The sequence below is a fragment of the Myotis lucifugus genome, unplaced genomic scaffold (assembly GCF_000147115.1).
Source record: "Myotis lucifugus unplaced genomic scaffold, Myoluc2.0 scaffold_3, whole genome shotgun sequence".
In the NCBI taxonomy this organism is placed as follows: domain Eukaryota; kingdom Metazoa; phylum Chordata; class Mammalia; order Chiroptera; family Vespertilionidae; genus Myotis; species Myotis lucifugus.
Window position 1 is genome coordinate 22,448,666 of NW_005871051.1, and position 25,335 is coordinate 22,474,000.

At 35.9% G+C, this 25,335-nt stretch overlaps 1 protein-coding gene across 2 annotated transcripts in view; it reads right to left on the reverse strand.

Annotated features, from left to right (window-relative positions):
• The window catches only part of CUL3 (cullin 3), a 77,855-nt gene extending 52,731 nt beyond the window's left edge, over window positions 1–25,124 (reverse strand). Inside the window, exons 1-2 of one of the 2 annotated variants that reach the window (XM_023761863.1) lie at window positions 23,607–23,702; window positions 3,748–3,861 (exon numbers count right to left, since the gene is read on the reverse strand). In XM_023761863.1, coding sequence (XP_023617631.1) covers window positions 3,748–3,861; window positions 23,607–23,654 — 162 coding nt within the window. In that variant the 5' untranslated portion in view covers window positions 23,655–23,702. Of the gene's footprint in view, window positions 1–3,747; window positions 3,862–23,606; window positions 23,703–24,926 lie in introns of those variants that run through there. The other variant, XM_023761861.1, reaches the window with a different exon arrangement.
• Window positions 25,125–25,335: the final 211 nt, after the last annotated feature.

The window sequence follows — 25,335 nt, forward strand, 5'->3', positions numbered from 1 at the left end:
ATAGACAAATTTGAGTAAGAACATAAAAAGACCTTTGGAAATTCACCATAGTTTTAGGCAGAAAACTCATTATTAATTTTCTGTCATCCTATATATGACAGAAAATATTTTCCTCTTTCCTTTTACATTAATTCTAATAACTCAGTTATCTATAGAATAACATTGATAATTTCAGCTGGGTCAAGTTTCTAAACCTAATATTGTTCAATGCTTTTTTAAAATATATTTTATTGATTTTTTACAGAGAGGAAGGGAGAGGGATAGAGAGTTAGAAACATCGATGAGAGAGAAACATGGATGAGCTGCCTCCTGCACACCTCCTACTGGGGATGTGCCCGCAACCTAGGTACATGCCCTTGACCGAAATCGAACCTGGGACCTTTCAGTCTGCAGGCTGACACTCTATCCACTGAGCCAAACCGGTTAGGGCTTGTACAATGTTTTAATGGCAAAAAAAAAACACTAGTCATGGATTATAATAATTAAATAACCTATATTGCAACAAACTTTTTCTATAAAATATTTTAAAAATTTCCCCAATCATTAATCTTTTAAACAATTAAAACTGAAAATTGAGCAATGCTAAACCAATCTTAAAAGTTTAACATCTTAATTGTTCTTTAAGGAAAAAATGAATTAAAAATAACTAATTTAAGTAAAACAGAGATTATAAACTCTATTGCCTTTAGAAGCTAAGTTCTAAAGGATAAGTAGGAGCAAATCACATAGAGAGGAAACATTCTAGAAACATTTCCAGACAAAAGACATGTGTGATGATTCCAAGATGAGAGAGAAGAATCTCAGCAGGGAAGCAACATGATCACATGCTTGAAAATAGTAACCCTAGGAGCAATATTGAAAAGAGAATAGAGAGGAGCACAATGAATGTTGTAAGACTAGTTATACAATGGAGAGAAATGAGGGTGCTCTGGTCTTGGGGAGATCTAAAAACAGAACTGCAGATTCTAGAAATATATGATGGAGAAAGAGAGGGAGAAGAAACTGACAATAATAAGTCCCAGGTCTCTGGCACAAACGAATAAAATGACACTGATTAGGAGCTCACTTGGAAATGCCAAGTTTGAAATACCTCTCAGACAATGAAGGGAGCCATCAACTAGACAAATGACTATGAATATGAATCTCAGAGACTGAGGCTGGAGACCTAATTTGGGAATCATCTGCACAGAGGCACCAAATAAAGTTAGGTGTACCAGGAGAAGCAAAACTAGGAAGAAGCTTCAAGAATGCCTTTATCTAAGAGGCAGAGGAGACGGAGTAGTGGCTGAGAAGGAAAAGTCAGAAAGGTAGGAGCATACAAAGGGAGTGAGTGCTTTGTCACAGTAATTAAGAACCCAACATGTTAGGAGAAAAGACTGGTCAAATGTGCCAAATATTGCTGAAAGATATCCAGGAGCATGAGAACTAGCAGCGATCTTTGCCTTCATAGATACGCAGATATGGTGATCTTGATAAAGGCAAGACTGAACAGAATTGTTCAGATAAAAATGCAAAATAAAGAGAATGAAAATTTAATAGTTTAGACAGACGCTTAACTGGAACATATTCAAAGCAAATGAAAGATGAGAAAAGGGAAAGAACAAGTGTCAACAGTTCTTATAAGACATTTTAGTTGTGAATGGAAATGCAGAGGTCCGAAAGAAAACTCAGAAGATTTTGAGGAAGTGAATGGCCCAAACATATTTAAGCTGATAAGTAAGATCGAGTAAAAAGGCAGAACCTGAAGATACTTCAGGTTTTTCACAAGGTAGAAAGAGATGTGAGCTTTAACACAGCTGGAAGATTGGCCTCTGCCAGAGAGACACTACCCTCCATTAAAACAGGAAGGAAAAAGAAAAACACAAAAGGGGAGAAAATATAGGTGAAACTGTAGATTCAGTGGCATGACACAGTTTCTACCTTATGCTTTCTTTTTTCTCCTGAGAGGTAGAAGGCACTTGTTAACAGCGAAGTGACCAGTAGGAAAGCTGGAGGTTTGAAGAGAACTATTTCAAAGTGGTGGAATGAGCTGACTAGAGAGAGTCTGCCGGGTAGTGTGGAGGGCTGACTGGAGGTTTGTGACTATGTACAAAGTGGCACTCACCTACCCTGTGTGGGATTTCCTCCAGGAGAGGCCCAAGAAAGATTTAAGTGGCTGGGTTTATCCATAGTTTTAGCACTACCAGATGCGTTTGTTGAAAGGTTGAAGGGATGAGAAATATTAATACTAGTTAATTTTTACTGAGCACATTATAGTCCGGGGCCTTGCTAGTGCTTTATATGAATGGCCCCTTTAAGCCTCATGACTATCCCTACCAAGTTGGTACCATATTATTTTCATTTTATAAATGAGGAAGCTGAGGAATGAATTTGACAATCAATGTTCACATAACAGCTAGCATTCAAGGTTTGAGATTTCATGAGAAAAAAAGAATTGAAATAAAACAAATTTTAAAAATAACCTGATGTAAGATTGAGTGTTGTATAATTTTAAAAATACTTCTGAATCAGAACAATGGGCCATGAAATTACAAGTGGTTTTCTTAGTGTTAGTGTTAGACAGTGTTAGAATTTAAAGACTCACCAAATCCAGAACTTTAAGAGAACAGCAATAAACTTATTTCACATTTATATCTCAGACATGATATATTTTCTTATGCTAATCATTGCCTCAAATGTCAACACATGAATCTATATCCTGAAGAAAGTGAAAATAAGGCTCAGAAAGACTAAACAATGTGTTACACCTTTTATCAAACCCCTGAAAAATGAAGTATCCTATCACTGACCCCCTTGTCACTAGGTCTACAAAACCACGAGTAATAGGCCTGACTGAATTAATTAGCAGAACAAAAAACTTTTTAGCTGTTTGCTCTCATTGAAAATTATTTCCAAACATTACTTTATTCTATCAAGTGCAAGAAACTAGGTAAGCTTTCACCATTGTATTACAACTAAAGAAAACAAAATAAAAATTTGAAAAGCAAAGAGTAAACGCTTAGAAGAAAATCATTCTTTCCAATTTCCAAACGTGAACACTGAGGCAACAAGATGTTATCAGACTTGGTAATTTTGCAGTGACAGAATAATTAAGCAGCTTAATCAATTTTGTTTCATTCTATCATCATACTAAAGTTAAAAAAAAACCTGTTAGTTTAATCTCCTTGAAAGCAATTAAACACCTTCGCTCATCAATGTTTTCCAAACTGTCCTGCTGAAAAGATATTTTTCTTGACTGATAAACAAAAAACAGTAATAGGTGAAAAATAGAATATATACCTGAAGAATATAAATACTGAAAGCATTTACCATTAAGAAAGATAGATGGCAGCTATTAGAGTATAATTATCACAAAAGTATTTCTATTAATGACATCCCCTGTCAGTAAAGATATGAAGACATTATAAATTTGTAACAGAATATTCACCTTTCATTTATCATGTTGTCATTCAACCACCTTTAGTCAAAAGAGACGCTAATAAAGCTTTTTGGTATTTCCCATTCTAAAGCAAAAATGCTAGATATTCAGAAAAAAATTACATCTTTCCCTTCCAGTTTTTCATTCTAATCATAAAGTATATAAAACACTATATAAACTAACATGACCCTTGCTAGGGCAATACTGTTTATTTTTTTAAAAGCACCTTCCACACTGACATATACTATTCAACTACATGTAAAAAAGAAAACATTGTTTTGAAATGCCTAACTTCTTAAAGGGAAAACAATAAAAAAAACTCTACTTACCATATACATTAGTATGTCTCTAATCATCACCATAGCTGTTTGATGATCATTCCAAGCTTGATTTAGCGTTTGAAGAAAGTTGTTATTCAATGAATTAAGTACATCCTCTCGCACCTATTAACAGAAGAGTTCATTACAGTTTGTTAATACATACACATATGTGCACGCACTCATATGTAACATGCACTTATTTCTGTTCAATAAAATAATAAAGTGGACTCTTCAATTTTAAATTAAAAAATGTTATAGACCAGTAGAAACATTTTAAGCTAGAATATGTTATGTACAGATGAGTAACAAATGTGTTTTGTATAGTCCAAGCCCTTTCCCTTGATCTTCAGAATCAAAAAGCAATCTCTTGGGCATTTTTTAACATCACAGTAAAAAAAAAAAAAAAAAAGAAAAGAAAAGAAAAATCCTAAATACTTAAATGGAACTAAAAGGCTCTATCTGTAGAACTGGCCCCGGAGCTATTGCTCCAATTTTACCTTTCCTCCCCCATTTTTGAAGAAATAGTGAGACCACTGATTCCTGAGTCAAATTACCTAGGCTAGAATCCCAGCTCCCTGACTAGCTGTATGACTTTGGATACATTATTTAATCTCTATGCTTCAGTTTCCTTATATGTGAAATAGTGTCCATTTTGTAGGATTATTGAAAGGATTAAATTAACACTTGTAACATACTTAGAACGATTAAATTAACACTTGTAACATACTTAGAACAGTGTCTGGCACTCATTAAGCACTCTAGCTACAATGGAGCTGCATACAGAAAATGTGTTCTGCCATTTCTTTTGCCTTGATTCACAGCTCACTCCCTCACTTTTTTTCCCTCAAGTCCTACCTCCAGTTTTTCCCTGACCACCCTATTTCAAACAACAACCTCTACCTTTACTCCTTAACCCTACAGTTTATTTTTCCTCACAGAACTCATCACTAGGTACTGTATTACTAGTTTCTTGTTTCTCACACCAAAATGTAAGCTCCATAGCATCAGGGATTCTGTCTTTTCCATGTATATCTCCTACATCTACAATAGTGCCTGGCATATATGTAAGATATTTTATTTTATCCCCACCCACCAATACCATGATCCACTTCCAACATGGTAAGCTCTTTCAGTGTATCTATCTGCCTTTGCACATAAGTTCCCTGAGTCTGAAATGTTTTCCTAATGCAATCCTGATAATACTACACAGATTTCAAGACTTCCTTCACATAATCCACAAGCATACTGCCACCTTCTCCAATAAGAGGTTACTGACCACTACTACTTCCTGCTATGCTATCAGTCCAATGGAAAGAGTATTTAACTAGGAAACAGAATCTAGATTCTGGTTCTAGCTTTATCATGAAGAAGTGTGCTTGTCTTCTAGGTTTCTATAACTCTTTTGTTGTACTACACTACCAAACTCTCCAGTTATTCAAATCCAACTAATCCTCCATGGTCTAGCTCAACTGTCAATACTCCAACCTAATAGACAGCTTTATCTCCAAACATCCTTTACTACTAATCTACAGTAGTAAACAATTTTTCAGGTTGGGAGAATCTGAAGTCATGGTGATTTTTGAGAAACAAATATAATATATGTATTAAAATATATAGATATCTATGAACCTAAGTTCTAAACAAAAGAAATTAAAAAGATCATTGAGTATTATAACTAGTATAAACAAGTGATTGGAAGTACCAAACATTGAAAGAAAATACACATAACGCACTAATCCCAACACATAGGAGAATAAGTTCAAATAGGAAAAAACTAATTTATTTTTTCTTATATTAGAGGAAAAGAGGTCTTCAAGAGATATTAGTGATGGGACAATATGTCTAGTCTACTAAACATGTAGTATAAAAACCATTAGCTTATACTACATAACTTAGAATTTTATTATATATTTAATCTTTTGTTCACAACTGAATTTTGTCTTGTACACAAGATGCATTTTGAAGCTTTTGGACTTCAAAATATATCACCCAGAAATTATTCCATAAATATGCTGACTATATCAAAAGTGATAAATATCCATGTCGGTTAGTTGAAAGCACTGTGTTTAACAAATACTATTATGCAAAGTAGATAAAATAAATCATTTATTTCTACCAATTGTCAGATACAAATTTCCAAGGTAGCTAAGACTAAAAAAAAAAAAAAAACAACCATCAACACAGCAAGTTGAAAATGTAGCTATATTCTTCGCCACACTTCATATTCTTTCACTGAAACACTAAATTCTGAGTGTCAATTAAATTAAAATCATGAAAATACTAGAGAAATTGCACAATGTAACAAAAATAAAATGGTATATTCCAAACACCAAGAATATCTAACAATTAATTATTCTTAAGGACTTAAGTAAACTCTGTATACCCCTTTGTTATAAAAATCAAGTTATGTGTTACCTACATTAAAGTCACCCTGATTTGGGGACACAAAAATGTACTTGGTATATTTCATTCATGTGTTTAGATGAATGAAAAAGTGACCAATTAAACAGTTATAAAATAAACCATGTTTTTCAAAATCACTAATACTCTTTAAAATAAAATATATCAACAAGCATCTATATAATATTTATACTTAAACCTGACTTTCAACAAAATAATATGATCAACTAGCACAATGTGTCATAAATAAAACTTTATTTGCATTACACTTCAAAAATTATCCTCACAAATCAATAAGTGCATATTACTTAGCAAAAAAAAGCTATTAAGAGCTAATTTTGTTCAATTTATTTTTGAATGACTATGCATATACACACATACCTAAGACAAAGTAAATGTCTTACATATACTTGTTGTAATCGTCTCTTAATTATTCAAATCACTCTATAAGCAAAAAATTATTTCTTTAATACTACCCCCAAAAATATCTTTCTACTCTGATACATCAAAAGTGAATGGATATTTTTTTCAAATATATATCATAAAGTGGTAGGAGAATCAGATGAAAATACAACCTTTATGAAAATTAAAACAGGCTTTTTAAACAAAAAGATGGCATATAAATGAAAAATATACACTAAATGGAAAAAGCCTCATTTTACAAAGTATTAATGTAACAATACAGACATTTTGAAAAAGAGAAAGCGGGGGCTGTGTATGTGTGTGTAACATTGTTAGTCTCACACTCAACACAACCATTAATTTCTGCACCAGAAAAGGCAAATGGGAAGGAACCCTGCTATAGAGGTGATCCTAGGATCAAAAGGGCCTGCTGACAAGTATGACCGGTAGTATTACTTAAGAAGACCTCTAAGAAGGTTACTCAGTTGAAGAGTTGGAATTTGAAGGGTGAGATAAGCAAGAACAAGTAACAAAGCCATGGAAAGGTGATAAAAGTATAGGGTCAGCTGTGACAGGATAAAATGAGCCATTGAAAACTGGCTGCACATGGTACTTAGCTTTGAAAGGATAAAGCAATGCACAGATAATAGTTCAAAACAGATCACAAACCTGGTGAATAATTAGAATCATCTGAATAGCAATAGATTTTGATAAAAGAGATCAAAAAGACAAAACACAGACTGGGAGAAAATATTTGCAAAAGACATATCTGATAAAGGACTGTTCAACCTTGCGTTCTTAGCCTCTGGTACAATTGGCTTCATTTTATGTCATTTCACTTAAAGTCACAGAACCTATCGACGATGTTAAGTGAAGACTTACTATATACAAAGAATTCATAAAACTCAACAACAGAAAACAAATGACCCAATTTAAAAAATTGGCAAAAGACCTGACACTTCACCAAAAAAATACAGATGACAAATAAGCATATGAAAAGATTTGTGATATCTGATCATTAAGGAAATGCAAATAAAAACAATATTGGGATACCACTACATATCAATTAAGATGGCCAAAATCCCAAACAGTGACAACACCAAATGCTGGTGAGGATGTACATTAACAGGCATTCTCATTCACTGCTGGGGGAAATGCAAAATGGCATATTTTTACTATAATGATCCAGCAATTATACTCCTTGGTATAAATACCAAAGGAGTTGACAACTTATATCCACACAAAACCCCACACACAGATGTTTATAGCAACTTTATTCATAATTGCCAAAACTTGGACAAGATATCCTTCAGTAGATGAATAGATACATCCAGACAGAATATTATTTAGCACTAAAAAGAAATGAGAAGACATGAAGGAACATTAAGTGCATATTACCGAGTGAAAGAAGACAATCTAAAAAGACTACATAGCAGCCGTGGGCAAACTACGGCCCATGGGCCAGATCCGGCCCGTTTGAAATGAATAAAGCTAAAAAAAAAAAAAAAGACCATACCCTTTTATGTAATGATGTTTACTTTCAATTTATATTAGTTCACACAAACACTCCATCCATGCTTTTGTTCCGGTCCTCCGGTCCAGTTTAAGAACCCATTGTGGCCCTCGAGTCAAAAAGTTTGCCCACCCCTGCTACATACCATATGATTCCAACTACTATGTGACATTCTGGAAAAGGTAAAACTAAGAAGACTGTAAAATCACCTGTTATCAGGGGTTAGGGTGGAGGGAAAGATAAAAAGGCAGTGAGGCTATTCTGTTTGGTACTATGACAGAGAATACATTTCATTATTCATTTGTTAAAACCTAGACAATGTACACCAAGAGTAATCCCCAATGTAAACTATAAACTGGGTGACAATAATATGTCAATGTAGGTTTACCCACTGTAACAAATGTACTACTCCGGGGTGAGATGCAGAAAGTAGGAGAGACTATATGCGTGTGTGGAGGCAGGAAGTACATGAAAAATCTCTGTACCTTCTGCTCAATTTTGCTGTGTCTCTAAAACTGCTCTACAAAATAAAGTCAATTAAAAAAAAAAAAAGCTACTCATAACAGTCAGGATTTCCAAACCACTGACTTTAAAAGAACCACACCAGCCATTTCTGTTCCATTCCTTTGCAGAATTTCTTCAACATGAACATATTTTTATATAGTTAGAATAATAATATTGATGTAATTCTGAGTCCTGATTTTTTTAAGCCATCAATCAACATTCAACATTAACCTCTGCTTTAGGAAACCTCTACTTATAGCATATCATTTCCAAAGCACCATAATAATTCAAAGAAAAAGGTCTATTAGAAAGAAACACAAGAAAAAAATGTTATCTGAAATTTAAAGCAACTTCCTACATAACACCCAAAAGCATGATCTATAAAATAAATAAATAATTGTGTTCCATCAAAATTAATGCTTGTTCTGCAGATACAGTTAAAACAATAAAAAGATAAGCTCTAGACTGGGAGAAAATATCAAATGACTTGTATCCAGAATATATATATTTTAAAAAACCTTACAAGTAAAAAACCCAAACAATTAAAAAATGGGCAAAATAATTGAAGAGACACTTCACCAAAGATATATAAAGGCAATTTTGCACATGAAAAGATACTCAACAACATTAACCATTAAGAAAATTAAAACCATAATGAGCCCTGTTCTGGTGGCTCAGTTGGTTGGAGCATTGTTGCCCAGTACAAAAAAAGGTTGGGTGTTCAATTCCTGATTGGTCCAGGCATGTACGTGAGGCAACCATAGATGTTTCGCTCACATAGATGTTTCTATCTCTCTCTCTCCCTCCCTTCTTTCCGCTCTCTCTAAAAATCAATTTAAAAAACATATCCTTGGGTGAGAGTTAAAAAAATAAAACATAATGAAATGCCACCACACACCCATTAGAATGGCTAACACAAAATACACTGACAATGCCAAGTGCTGAGGAAGATTCCCAGTAACTAGAACTTTCATACATTACCAGAGAAGGGAACGCAAAATGGTACAGCCCCAATGGAAAAGAGTTTGGCAGTATTTTATGAAGTTAAATTGTTTACCATATGACCCAGCAAGCCCATTCCTAGGTATTTACCCTAGAGAAATGAAAACTTATATTCACACAAACACCTGTACATGAACATTCCAAGCAGCACTATTCAAAAATCACAAAACTCTGTTCACAATACAAATGCTTTTCAACAAGTAGGTAAGTGGATAAGTACACTATGGCACATTCATACAATAAAATATTACTCAGAAAAAAAAGAACTATTGATACATAAAATAGCTTGGCTCTATCTCAAAATAATTATGCTGAATGAAAAGTTAGTCTCAAGAGGTTACAAACTATATGAGAAAACAAAATTATAATGACAGAGAATAGATCAGTGGTTGCCAAGTACCAGGGGTTGAAGAAAGGTGTGACTATAAAGGGAAAACACGGAGTTTTCTGGTGTGAGGGAATGTTCTATATTGATTGTGATAGGTGTTCTATTATTCTACACATTGGATAAAATTCATAGAAATATACATGAAAATAAAAGGCTAATTTTATTGTATACTGATTTTTTTAAACTTGCAATTATGATTCCCAAGTTGGGTCCTATTTTATTACTATACCATAAACAAATAATAATCTTTACTCATAAAAGCAACTTGAATGACAATGAAAGAATTCTGAATTGTTTTTATGAATGACTATGTAATAATTCAAAATTGGTATATTACATTCTTCATTACTGTGAATATAGTTTTTCCTGTTTTTTTTTTTTACATCCTTAGCAAACATTAAAGTGGAATTACTAAGTCAAAAGAAATCCTTTTTTTTTTTTGATGTTGTAATAAAACATGTTCACTGATAAATTAATGCCTAAGTTGCAAAAAACACATTTTCAAATCAAATTACTGGCCAAGGGAAGAGGAGGATGAAAAGGAGGATGATAGGAAAGGCCAGCAGGCATGAACTTGCCCTTGAGTTTTCACATCCAAGTATCTTCATGGATTGATAAGGAGGCTGACCCTGGGCCAGCAGCTCTTGGCTGTGGAGAGCTGAAGAACATTAATAATCTGCACAGTACCCCCACCCTCTGAAATAACACACGCAAAATTATTTTTTAACCATTACTTTAAACTTTTCACCCTCGAAATTTCAATGCCTAAGGCAAAATCCTAGGTAGCCAATCTCATAGAATGTCTAGGTAACAAAAAAATTCATCAGCTAAAACTAATTATAAAGATTTTAGTTCTAAAGTTCACTAAAATTATAACTGAGCCATATAATTAATGAGGGTAGAGATTACTGAAAGTTAAGAACTTTCTTCTCTAAGTCTCAAAACTCAAGACAATATTTAATTCAAATATTAATTAAATCTCAGAAGTACAGAAATTTGTATGTAGCATTATTTTGTTGTTGTGTTTGTTTTTTTAATCCTCACCCGAGGATATTTTTTCATTGATTTTTAGAGAGGATGGAAGAGAGAGGGAAAGACAAAGAAACATCGATGTGTGAGAAACACATCAATTGGTTGCCTCCTGCACATGTACTGACCAGGGCAGGGCTGGAGATAAGCCTGCAACAGAGGCTCATGCCCTTCACTGGAATCGAACCTGGGACCCCTGGGTCCACAGACCCATGCTCTATGCCAGTGATGGCGAACCTTTTGAGCTCAGCGTGTCAGCATTTTGAAAAACCCTAACTTAACTCTGGTGCCGTGTCACATATAGAAATTTTTCGATATTTGCAACCATAGTAAAACAAAGACTTATATTTTTGATATTTATTTTATATATTTAAATGCCATTTAACAAAGAAAAATCAACCAAAAAAATGAGTTCGCGTGTCACCTCTGACACGCGTGTCATAGGTTCGCCATCACTGCTCTATGCACTGAGCCAAACCGGCTAGGGCTAGCATTATTTTGCATTAAAATAAATATCATGGCCCAGCCAGCATGGCTTAGTGGTTGAGGATAGACCTATGAACCAGAAGGTAATGGTTGACTGGTTGATTCCCAGTCAGGGTTGTGACTGGGTTGTGGGCTGGATCACCAGTATGGGCGGAGGCAGCCAATCGATGATGTTTCTGTCTCTCCCTCCCTCTCCCTTCCTCACTGAAAGCAATTAAAATACATGTAAAAAAAATAGACATCATGTATTAAAAACATAAAATGGGGCACAAACAACAGGAGTACATGCTACTTATACAAAGAGCATTAAAAAGTATCACAGAGATACTATAATTTTAACAGGTATGACCTCCTAGGAACCTGTAGTATTTTAACATTCACCCAGGAGCTAAAACAATTAAATTCGTATTTGCAAGCACCTGCCCAGGGCAACTACTAACTAGTTACTTAACCTATCTGGTCTGTAGCTCCTCTTACCTATTGATTAGATCAACATCACATCAAGCTCCACTAAGATGCTTTAGTATCAATGCAGGGCAGACTCCATTTCCTCTGATTAAACATGATTTCTATTGGTTTTGTGTGATTTTAAAAGTCAGATTCGTTTTCTACTCTTTTAAAATAACTGGGAGCCACTGAATGTCTGTTATGTACCTTTCTGGGTCTAAATTCTGAAGCACATTGCTTGTTTCACGTGAATATGTACATAAATATGCAACATTTACCATAATTTTAAAAAGGACTTAAGTTCCCACTTATAACACTTGAATTTTTACAGAGTCCTACATATGTGATCTAGGGCTTGTCACTTTATAAACTTTACCAGTTACATAAATCCTATTTTTCCAAGAAATGCCATTAAAGAATTATTCTTGCAGATCTCAAGAATTTTTCACTTCATCCTACTAATGTGATATAAACCTATCAAAAGTGGCTTAGTACAGAAGTGAATCTCAATGGAAACTAAGTAATCCTCCTATATAATAAAAGCCTAATATGCAAATTGTCCCCTCGACTGGGAGTTCGACTGCTTGCTATGATGTGCACTGACCACCAGGGAGCGGCGCAGAACATGGCAGGTGTCGACTGCACACTGCGACCTCTTGCTGGCTACGTGGGGGCAGGGGTGATGGGGACGAAGGTGCGGTGAGAATGTAGGGTGTCCACCGAGCTCATTCTCACTCCCCTTACTACCCTCCCCTGGGACACCAGGGCTGGCACGCTGGTGAAGCCTCTACGCTCAGGTGCCAGGTGCCCGCGAGGAGCCCACCCCACACCTGTGCATCTTCCGGCTGAGCCGGGCCACAGCCACTGGGACTGTAGGGGCCAGTCGGCCTCCCCGTGGGTTCGCGCAGGAGCCGGTCTGTGAGGCCAGCTGGGAGAGAGTGCACTGCCTGCCCGGCTTCCGTGTGGCACCACTGGCAGCACTCACAGCATCTCAGCATGGGGACTCGGGCATCATGACTCAGATGGAGGGGGGCACGTGGGGACCCCGGGGCCCAGGTGCTGCCCAGGGCCCAGAGGTCAGCTGGGACCTGCCCTTCCACACCAGACGCTCACGTTTTGATCACTGGCCAGGCCTAGGGACAGCATCCGTGCAAGAATTTCATGCATTGGGCCTCTAGTGGAATATAAAAGACATTTTCCTAATCCAACAGAAACGGTTTGAAAAGAGCTCTACAGCTCTTTGTCTTACCCCAAGAATTCCTGATCTCAAAGATTAGCCATATACAGTGAATAGTGGCAGCACAGAAGTACAGATGCTGAAAAGTCTCTCAGCCTGATTCAAATCACAGACCCAACAGCAGATGTGTGCCCTGGAGAACTTAATTACTTTGTGTATCAGTTTTTATAAAATAGCAATAGCAGCACCACACCTACAACAAGGAGGTGTTGTATGGATAAAATGAGTTAACATACACAAAATGCTTAGAATTGTGCCTAGCCTACAGTAAATGCCATACAAGCATTTTCTACTATTATTTCTTGTATTACATATTCATAATCCTATGTAATAAAAGCCTAATATGCTAAGTGTCTGGTCAACCAGTCGGCCGTTCAACCAATCACAGTATAATATGCTAATGATATGCTAAGGCTACTCAACTGCTAGCTATGATGTGCACTAACAACCAGGGGGCAGACAGTCAACCCGTCGACCAGTAGCTATGATGTGCACTGATCACCAGGGAGCAGACGCTCCAACCAGTAGGTTAGCTTGCTGGTGGGGTCCGGCCGATCGGGACTGGGAGAGACAGGCCAGACACACCCTGGAGCCCTCCCGCGGTCCCGCCCGGGCAGGCCAACCTCCTATGTCTCTCCCCGGCCCTGATCATGCACCAGTGGAGTCCCTCAGCCTGGCCTGCACCCTCTCGCAATCTGGGACCCCTCGGGGGATGTCAGAGAGCCAGTTTTGGCCCTATCCTGCAGGCCAGGCCCAGGGACCCCACTGGTGCACAAATTCATGCACCAGGCCTCTAGTATATTCATATACGTATTTGAATCTTGTTATACAAAGCATGTTCCTAAGAGCCAGTATCACGGTCAAGATCATCATCATCATCATCTGGGAGGTTAGAAATGCACAATCAGAACCTACATTTTAACAAGATTAACACAAAGTTCATAAGTGCCTTAAAATTTGAGAAACAAGTGACATAAAATACATATGTTCACGTATTTTATACAGTATTTTCTAAACTCTCAATTGCCACTTGATTCTTGCTTTCCTTTCCTCAATACAACAGCTATTTCTCCATAACTAGAAGGAATTCTTGTAACGTAGCCAATCTCCTACCATTTGTATATTTAATGTAAGTTTGGTAAATAGATGTTGCTATCTCATAGTATATACCTTAAAATTTCTGTATTTCAAAACAAGCTTCTGCTGAGTTAACTTTCTAAGAATTCACCAATGACAAGTGATTCCTGATGCCCTCTTGATTTTTTTTCTAGACTGACAGGATTATTCTAAACAATTAGAATAAAGGTGGCAATCTTGATCCGAGGAATCCTAACAGCATCAACAAAACAAACTAGCCACTGCAGGGAAAACTTTTTTCTTGATGCTGTAGGAAGATTCTTCTCTAAGTAATTTACTAATGTATGTATAGTTAGTAATATCAGTTTAAGCATTTCACAAATTTCAAAAAAAAAAAAAATTCAATCCTCATGGCAATATTCCCCACTCTTTGTTTTAAGTATCCAAAGTGAAGCTCTTAATTCAAAGCAATACATAAAATCTTTCCCCAAACTAACAACTGAAATATTTAATGATTACTTCCAACAAGCAAAGCAGGATGCTTTGGGGCACTATGGGGGATACAAAATGCATTCAGCAACTTTTATAATCTCTATGGGGGAAGGGAGAAAAGAGGAGCCTAATAGTAGCATTCATATGACCTCAATACAAAGCAGAAAACAATGACTAGCAATAGAGAAGTCAGGAGTTTCAAAGGAGGGGCACACAGTGAGAATTAGGACAACACACTTTCATAAAGAAAATTTGCTACATGTTCAATCAAATAATCATCTAAATTTGGTATTGTTTTAAAAAATACATTCTTAGTTCGAATACTTAAACTTTAAAAAAAATAACAAACCTCAGAAAAATCAGGATTTTTCTATGAGTACAAGGTAATGCCATTAAAAAAATGAAAGCTTTTTACCTACTGGTTTAAAAGGGAAACAAAAAGAAAAAAGTAGTATACCACAGTAGCAATATAAGTTATCATTTGTACAGTACTCTATTTCCAATGGTTAAGACAATAAGAGATACATTGAAAGCCATTATAGCATCAGTACTCTAGTTAAACAATGGGGACACTGACAGAATAAGTAGTAAAACACATACAAAGTATGGCAATATGGCAATTAGTCTTTTTATTCTCTTGGGTACCATGGAAAAAAAACTACAGTTCTACAAGATCACAGGATCTGGTGCCCAGCAGACTGAAAAACTCCAGTCTCAAAAAACCAGAGGTATACAGCCCCAAAATTATGGTTCAAGACAGGCATTCATACTGAATGGCTATTATGTTGGCTGCTGTCATTTTTTAATCTGACAATCTAAGGGAAAAGAGGTCAGGTACTGCATGTTTTAAAAATTCTTGTGGCACACTGGTTGAAAATCACTGGTCTACACTGATCTACCTGACCAAGGCTCATACCTACATATCTTTGCTACTCATGCCATTTTTCCTACTGAGACTATCTTTGGCCTTTGTTTATTCACGGGGTGAGTCTAACAATCCTTTAAAACTGATGACCTTTTCTTTCAACCCTGCTCCTCATTCCTCAGGCACAACAATTTCCCTTCAAATCTGATTACCTCACTAAAACTGGGAGCTTTCTGATGACAAGTATGATATCTTAATTATATTTTGGTGGCTGAAAACAGGAGAGTATTTGTGGGCCTCTGAATCGGCTAATAAAAATCTTATTTTCTAGTGCTTTTATCAACATTCTTCATAATTCACTACAACCATTATATTTATAACATTTTATACATAAATGCCATTAAAAATCTCTCTGCATTCATTCACATTTACCTAGAAAGGGAAGAAAAGCACTAAAAACCTTTATTATAGAAGCTGAGTCTGATTAATTGGCCTACACAATAGTCTAGAGCAGTGATGGCGAACCTATGACACGCGTGTCAGAGGTGACACGCAAACTCGTTTTTTTGGTTGATTTTTCTTTGTTAAATGGCATTTAAATATATAAAATAAATATCAAAAATATAAATCTTTCTTTTATTATGGTTGCAAATATCAAAAAATTTCTATATGTGACACGGCACCAGAGTTAAGTTAGGGTTTTTCAAAATGCTGACACGCCGAGCTCAAAAGGTTCGCCATCACTGGTCTAGAGCCTATCATAAAATTACCAACTTAATTTCCATATGCAATGAGTACCATCATATAAACATCTTAATTTACCTACAAATAAACATAATTTCTAAAACTCTGGCTATATTTATTTTCCCTCTAAAACTGGGGAGACAAATTAATATATTAAAACAATAGTTTACATAGAAACGTCATTTTCAGCAAATGAGACCCTGTGTACAAATAATTAGTAGTAGGGTGTTATTCTACAAAGACTTCAATTTACAAAACAAAATCCAAAAAGAAAGTCACTTAAAAATTGAAACTATTCCCTCTTGAGGCTTCAATTTTCCTACCTACCTAAGAGCTTCGAATTGAGCAGGATTATAAGACACAGATTCAAGTACTAAGTCCAAAACAAGTTCTGCAAGAGGAGAGATCTTTGATACATTGCAAATACTTAGAAGAACAGTGCCTGGTATGAGTAGGTCCTCAACAGGCAGTTTTCTGAATGAATGAAAAGTGAAGAGGATGAAGCTCTTATTTTGCCTTCTTCCCCATCCAATTAAAGATATTATTTGAAAAATAGGATATATGGATAGAAAGATCTTGACAGCCACTGAAATAATGTTCTTTTTAGCAATAAAGAACTATTTCTACTTGAGTTAAAAAAAATCAACATCTTTTTTTGTTCAGCTGCTTTTCTAAGAGGAAAACAAACCTTCAAAGTATAAGAATTCACTTTTATAAGCTCATTTGTGAGGCTGCCATATTATTAAATTATTACTATTACTATAGAGTAATAATTTGAAAGAGAATGACAAATGAAGCATAAAGCAAATCTAAGAAACCTGTTAAGGATTCTTGACATGTTAAAACAAATTTTATACCTGACTGTAAGAAACAATTAAGAATATAAATGTTTTTATTCTACACATATTATGGCACAGGAATGAACAATGGTAAACCGCAAAAACTATGATCCTCTTAAGTCTCAATAACCCCAAACTGTCAAGATGTACTCATTATATAATTTTAGGACTCATTCAGGCTAACAAAACCAACCCCAATTTCAGAAAAATCTAGTAATTTGTTCAAGACTGTTGGTAGCAAAATTAGCTCTAAGTCCAGCTCTTCCTACTTCTTATCCAGTACTTTTCTACTGCAGCCGCTTCTAAATTATTTCTTACTAGAGGCCCAGTGCACAACTTCCTGCACGGGTGGGGCTAGGCCTGTCAGGAGGAGGAGACAGCGGGAGGTTGGACAGCCAGCCCACCCCAATCAGGGCTGGGCAGCCTGGGGGGAGGGGCCACAGGTGATTGGCCAGTGGTCCCCGCCCCTTATTGGGGTGGGGGGCTAGTTGGGGGTAGAGCTGGCAATGGGGAGGGGCTGTGGGCAGTGGGCCGGCTGGCCCTGCCCCCACATGGGGTGAGGGGGCCTATCAGGGTCAGTGGATGGGGGAGGGGCCGTGGGAGGTTGGCCAGCCAGCCCCACCCCTGATTGGTGTGGGCGGGGCCAATCAGGGGTGGAGATGGCTTAGGGGAGGGGCTGCAGGTCAATCAGGGTGGTGGGGGTCCACTGGGGGTGAGGCTGGCTGGGGGGAGGGGCCACAGGTGGTTGGCCAGCCGGCCCTGCCCCTGATTGGGGTGGGGTGAGCCGATTGGGGGTGGGGCCGGCTGGGGGGAGGGGCCTCGGGTGGTTGGCCGGCCAGCCCCACCCCCAATCCAGTTGGTTCACTGGCCACAGTGGGCGTCATAGTGACTGGTCGTTCCAGCGTTTCGGTCGCTGGCTTTTTATATATATAGATTATTAAACATGGAATGCTCAACAGTGAGTAAAAGAAAAAACAGCAAGTTCTAGTTTAATGTACTATGAGCTTAGAGACTGTCAAGTTTAAACCTCAAATAGAAATCTTCTAAAAGGAGATAATCCATCCAAAACAAAGCACTTCAAATATTTTACAATTTTAGATTATACTTCAATAAATCTGTAGAAAACTTTAAAAAATAATTCAATCCTTACCTAACCCTACCCACAAGTAAAAGAACTGAGTATCCCTCTTTTTTAATTTAAAACTATCTTTTAACATAAAGCACACATACACAGAAAACCACAACTCAAATCAACAAATGTTGAAATTAAATTATTTTATAATTTAAGGTCAGCACTGAATCTTAAGTAACACTAAACACTCTGGCCATTTTTCAGTCTCCGCCACAATCCTCAAACTATCTGAAATGTTTAAATTCATCAGAGTTCTACCTGCATCCCTCATTTCTTCTTTCTGTGTGATTTCATCCACTTCCAGGGCTTTACATATCATTTATATGCTCATAATTCCCAAATTTACATTTCCAGTCCAAACTTCTCAGAGAACTAGATTTGCTTTCTTTGGCATCTTAAAAGTAATCTGTCCAGCCCTAACCGGTTTGGCTTAGTGGATAGAGCGTCGGCCTGCGGACTCAAGGGTCCCAGGTTTGATTCCGGTCAAGGGCATGTACCTTGGTTGCGGGCACATCCCCAGTAGGGGGCGTGCAGGAAGCAGCTGATTGATGTTTCTCTCTCATCGATGTTTCTAACTCTCTATCCCTCTCCCTTCCTCTCTGTAAAAAATCAATAAAATATATTTTTAAAAAAGTAATCTGTCCAAATGAAGCATCTTTTTGTTTTACCCCAAATCACTGAATTGTCCAAGAGCTCGAAAACTATAAATCATCTGGGATAATCAACCCGCAGGCAACAATATTTCTACATCAGAAATTTTTCTTGAAATGGAAAACTTTTCTTTATCCCCACTATCACCTGAAGCTATTACTCTGTTCCCCTCACTTCCAACTTTGAGCTCTCACAGCAACCAGAGTTAAAGTTTTAAAAACCTACATCAGATCATGTCACTGTTTTGCTTAAAATCCTTTCATGACTTCCTCTTGTACATATAATTAAGTATGAAGCTCTTATACCCAGGCTTCAAGGCCTGCCATGATCTGACTTACGTTTCTTTCTCCAACTCCATTCTGCCTCACTACTAATTCTTAATTTGCCATTCACAACTGGCTTCCCACCCCCCACCCCCATTTTCTCTAGTCCAAAAATGGGCAAATGATAGCCTGCTATCCTTCTAAAAGAAAGTTTTCTTAGAATACTGCCCTGCCACTCATTATACTAGTATATGGTCTATTGCTGTCATTGTGCTATAACAGGAGAGTCAAGGAGCCCTGACAAAGATGGTTCCGAAAGCTGAAAATATTGACTATCTGGTCCTTTACAGGAAAGAAAAAAATTTTCATAGGCATTCCTTTTGCCTGGAATGCTCTTCAACCCACTTGTCTCCTGAGCACCTTTTTCATTCTTCAAGTCCCAGTTTAAACATCACCACTTCCTCCACGAGCCCTTTCTTGGCCTATGTAGTTGCCCTCATCATTTTTCTTTAACACTCTGTATGCTGTTTTCTCCATTATATTTTGTAACTAAACACTTGTTTATCTGTTCCATGAGTGCAGGGATCAGATGCATTCTATTTACCAATATATTTCCTACACCTAAGTCAGAGCCTGTCAAATAAATACCTTTGAATGTTGAATTCGGTGTTAAGTCTTACAAGAACACATTTGATTTGACAAAATGATCTATAATTTAAAAATTCTTAAAACTGGAAAGTAGCAGAACATTTTTTCTCCAATATAACCATGCTTTTAAAGCTATTTTATTTAGAAAAGAGTTAAAGAAAAATAAACCCTGTGAATTCTGAAAAGGTTTCTTATTTACTAAAATAAGACAAGATTTTTCTTATGGCGAGACACAAAGGCCACATCACACCCTCCGTTTCACTTTGTGGTCTTCAGAAATTCACTGAATTCCTTTGAGTCTCAGTTTCCTCAAAGGGAACATTCTGGTAGAGTTAGAAAGAAAATACTACCAAGAAAGAGAAATTAGCATTTAGCTTTCCCATGCCTGCTTCAATTTTGTGAACTCATTTCCAAAGTCAATCAGATAATTTCATCTCAAAGAAGTGTTCACCCTTCATATGCCCTCTGGTAGTTTATACCATTCTGCTTTATCAAAAATGTTCTTCAAAATGTTCATTATTCTCATCTTGAAATCAGGGTACCAATAAACTACAATAAACCATCCCTGATTCCATGTAAAAATTGTATTTCCATTGCATTTTTCAACATGAAAAGATAGGTTCTGGCTATCTAGGCCGTACCACCAAAACACTAAAAGGTTCACTTCAAAAGAACCTTTAAGCAAACATTCGTTTTGCTTAAAAAAAAAACAACACAAAAAAGCAAAACTACACACACACACACACACACACACACACACACACACACGTTAGGCAGTTCAGCTAACTGCTAAAAGCATAGAGAACAAAAAGCTGATGAACAGATCATGTAATAATGCTTTCAAAACACAAAGGGATATATTTGGTAAGACTGAAGATAGTTACACTGACACCACAGAACCCTAAATCATTCCTTCATCTTCTAGTCAGAAGGTGCAATGATGAGACTGCTGATACTGATTTTCATGCGAACTACTCTTATACACATTTACTTGGAAGCAAGCATTTCTAAAAGTCCCATCTGGTAGAACAAGTGTAAGATTTCCTATATCAGGAGACAAACATTTTGGATTACTATATGATGACCCTGCCTGTCAGTTAACAGACTTCTTTTGGTGTCTCCATACAGTAGTATTTACAGTTAAATCAAAAAAGATAAATGGAAAACACAAAAATGTAAGCACAGATACTAACAGAGTTTCAAAAAGTTAGTCAATTGAAATAAAGAATTAGCTATGCTGAAACTGGTACATTTCTTAGTCAGAAATTGACAGTTTAAGCTGGTCAAATGAGGGCTTGTGAAAAAAAATATTAAAGAACATTTTCAGATGCTGGTGCTCTATCATTAATACCTGTGTAAAAGAAATTAAGAATTTAGCAAATATATTTTTAATTTCTTTAGCACAATCAACTTGAATACATGTTCTCTGGAATATATTGGGAAACTGCCTGTATTTTAAAATGACAGTTAACCTTAATATAGGATCACTTTAAACAACTGAAAAATGCTAAAGCTCCCGCAGTTACCATGGAATTATGTGTTCACATGACTTCAATTTCTACCTAACCATGTGGAGAGTCCAAAAATTAATCATTTAAATACTGACCTCCCATTCTGGCCTTCTCTCCTCACTTTTTGGATAAGCCAATTCTCAATCATAGCACATTAACTACAGATGATTTTTCTGTTTCTGTGCCCAAGCTGCAAAGCACTGCTTAAAATAATATGATGATGATAATAATAATGATGATCACACATTCGATCTATTTTCTACTGAGCTTTTTCCTCACTTGACAATTCCTCCCTATATTCTCCACAAGGGCTAGACCAAGACTCTTCACCTCATTTTCAGATGTATGGCTTAATTATTTTTAGAACTAAAGAATCTCGGAGATATTACTGACAATTCCTTCATTTTAATTATATAAACTAAGACCTAGAATTTAAAGAACTATAGTTTTACAAACATTGAGCCAATTTACTTGAAGCCCCTCATGCAGCCTCAAGGCTAGCATATTTATTACATCTTGATCCATTAACTATGTATACCTCAGGAGCCAATCTACAGAGAAGTCAAGGACTCGGCCTGAAACCACAATGACTGAATGTTTCATCTCGGCCATATACTAGCTACATGCATCTGGACAAATCACCAATCTCTGTGCCTCAGTTTCCTAACTTGCAAAATAGGTATAATAGTACTATCTAGCTCATTGGATTGTGACCATTAACCAAATTAATACTTGTAAAAAGCATTAGAACTGGACCTGGCACATATAGAAATTAAGAATCAATTGTGTTATCATCATTCTCTATAGAACTCTGGCAAATGAGAACATGCCCCTCTCTTCTACCTTTACTTCCCCATTGTTCCCAACTCTCTCCACATCCAAGAACTCAGTTGCTCTAATCTTCTCTCCCTTCAAGAGCTTAAAGCAAAACTCTTCCACTCTATTTTTCTTTTTTTGTTTGATATCAAGCACCTTATATTAGTCTTATTTTCTCATACTTATCTAACCAAAGTTTGCTCTTGAAGACTCATTCCTTGGCTCTGGGATTTTTGTTCTCTGTGATTTCCAACACTTATTCCTCAAGATGTGCTACCAAATGCCAAATCTTGATCTTCAGTTTTGAGCTCCTACCCAAGCTCTAAACCTGTATCTCCAAGCATGATATTTTTACTTGAGAATTTTATTACGATCTCACAATTATCTTCAAATGTAAAATAATTTCTAAGGTGCTTGCCAACTATAAAAATTTCCAATATAATCTAAAACAAAATTTGTCATTTCCTCTACTCATTCCAAATCAGTTTTCCACTATTATTTCACAATATTTCTATTAGTGGCACCATAATTCTCCCAATAACCAAATACCATCTAGTCTTACTTTAGAATTTGACATTATCCATTCATTTCTAGCCTAATGCTTTACTCAGATTTTCCCGGGTTTTCTCCTGCTTCCAGCAAACAACCTCCCAATTCTACATTATATAAATTCCATTTTAATCTTCCTCAAATGTCACATTATTATCTACTTAAAAACATCCAATAAACCTCCACTGTTAAGTTCAAATCCCTTAACTTGGCATTCAAGTTTTTCTCCAGTTGGTTCCCAAACCATTTTTGCAGTACCATAATCCACTAATTCCCATAAATTATTATATACCTCAATCAAACTCTAGTTACCACCTAAGTAAACATGTCTATATAATCACGTTATACCTGCAATCTCTGGAATGCCTTCCACATAGTTCACTTATATCCCAAATTTATCATGGCTCACTTCAATTTGATCCTTCTCATGAAATCTTACAGCCCAGGGTAACTTATTTACCACTGAATTATATAATGCCTCACACTGTTATCTAATGTGTGTATCATCTCTCACATCAGAGTAAAAACAAACCTACGAAGCGTTAGTATCATGTATCTCTTTGCATCCACCGTATTTTCCTAGCAGTCACTTAACAAAAAAACCCCCATTGAATTGCATGAAGAACATATCACCTGCTTTATGAGATACTAGCTACTGCTCATGTAATCCCACTTAAGAGAAAGGACTTGCAGAAGGAATAATAGAAATAAAAAGTGACTATTTTGTAACCACTAGAGTAATAATGATTCATGCAAGAATCATCAATGGATGCTAAACAATCACATGAAAGTTTCTTGGGGAACAGGATATTTATACAGTCTCAAAATATATCTGAACAAATTACTTATGAATTACAAAGGGAAAAAAGGTACCTTTACAGTGGAGAAATCTGGCGGACACCAAGTGATCAAAGTTAACATCACCAATAATGGGATAAACTGACATCATGTGCCTCCTGATGTGATGCACTGAGGACACAACATCACTTATGTATTATTCCTGCCAAAAATGCATAACCTGAAACTAGTCATGAGGAAACAATCAGACAAACCAAAAACTGAGGGACAATCTACAAAACAACTGACCTATAGTCTTCAAAAATGTCAATGTGTTGAAAGACAAAGAAAGGCTGAGAAATTGTGTATGTGATCCTGGATTGGATTCTGGATCAGAAAACTGCAATAAAGGGTATCACTGCTACACAGGGCAAGGGTGAATTTATATGTGGACTGTATCAGATAAAAGTATTATATTAATGTTAAACTGCCTGATTTGGAACATTGTTCTTTGGTTAACTAAGAGAATTTCCTTGTTCTTAGGATAAATATTCTCAAATATTTGAGAGTAAATAAATCTAAAATGTATTCTTTAATTGTTCAGCAATAATATCAGTAATTTGGATAGTAACATGTATCAATAAATGGATTGGCAAAAATGTGGCAAAATATTAATAACAGGTGAATCTACAATGAGATCATTGTACTACTGGTACAACTTCCATTTTCTCAAAAATAAAATTTTAAAAATGAATACCCTAATACCACACAAAAGCTTTTGAGTTTTTATTTATCTGTGGTATTTACATCTTATCTGACAATCTTAAAGCCAGACATACTTGCAGTGGAAGAGTTTGCTTTATAAAAACATATGTTCTAAAAAAACAAATACATCTTTTTGGAACCAAAGAACCATTTGATAATGTTAACAGCCCAACACTATTTTTTTAAAATTCATATTTCTAAAGTAAAACTCAGTTAAAATAAAAAAAAAGTCAGTTTCAAATGGTAAAAAGTCTTAGACAATATAACAATGTAGTTTTAATATTTTCAACTATGCAGAGAAAGTGGAGAAAGCTAATTTTGGTTGATTATGCATTTTAAGGAAAAAATGATGCTCTATAGTTAACATATTAATAAATAAGCATTTGTAAATTACTGAAAGTTTGCTTCCTTAACTATGATTATAGAGAATATTGCTCATAGAACACAAATTTCATCTTCCCTCAATTATCAACAATTCTGATTTAGCTGATTGTAAGTTTTGAGTAAGGTTTTGTAATATAGCCATTATAACTGGTTATTTCTATAGGCTTCCTAGAGCCTTTAAAAACAATACTTCTAGTCATAGTAAAATATAGTATAAAGATTTCCTAGATTCAGTATAATTAGTAACAGTCCTTTAAAGTTGGATACCTTATTTATGAGATGTTCGGTAACAACTTCTCTTAGTCCAGTGTAGAGCTTTTCTCCATGTTTATGCAAAACCATTGTATATGCATTTCTATAGAGCTCCTCAAAACTAAGACCACTGTTATTCTTACGCTGGATTTCTTGAATTGCATTTTTCAGAAGGTCCCAAATGCTGTTTACATATTTTTCATCCATGGTCATCTGTAATATCCAAGAGAGAAAAAGAGACAAAAACAAAAACAAAAACCAATGGTTGAAAATTTGTATTTATCCATACAGTAAATATTTCATTATACGGCTATGATGATAAAGCTGTATGACTTATAAGGATGTTAACAATCTGTTTTAATAGAAATAAAATAAATTTACCGTTTTTAGAGTTGATAGAAACCATTTTTAAAAAATCCTTTAA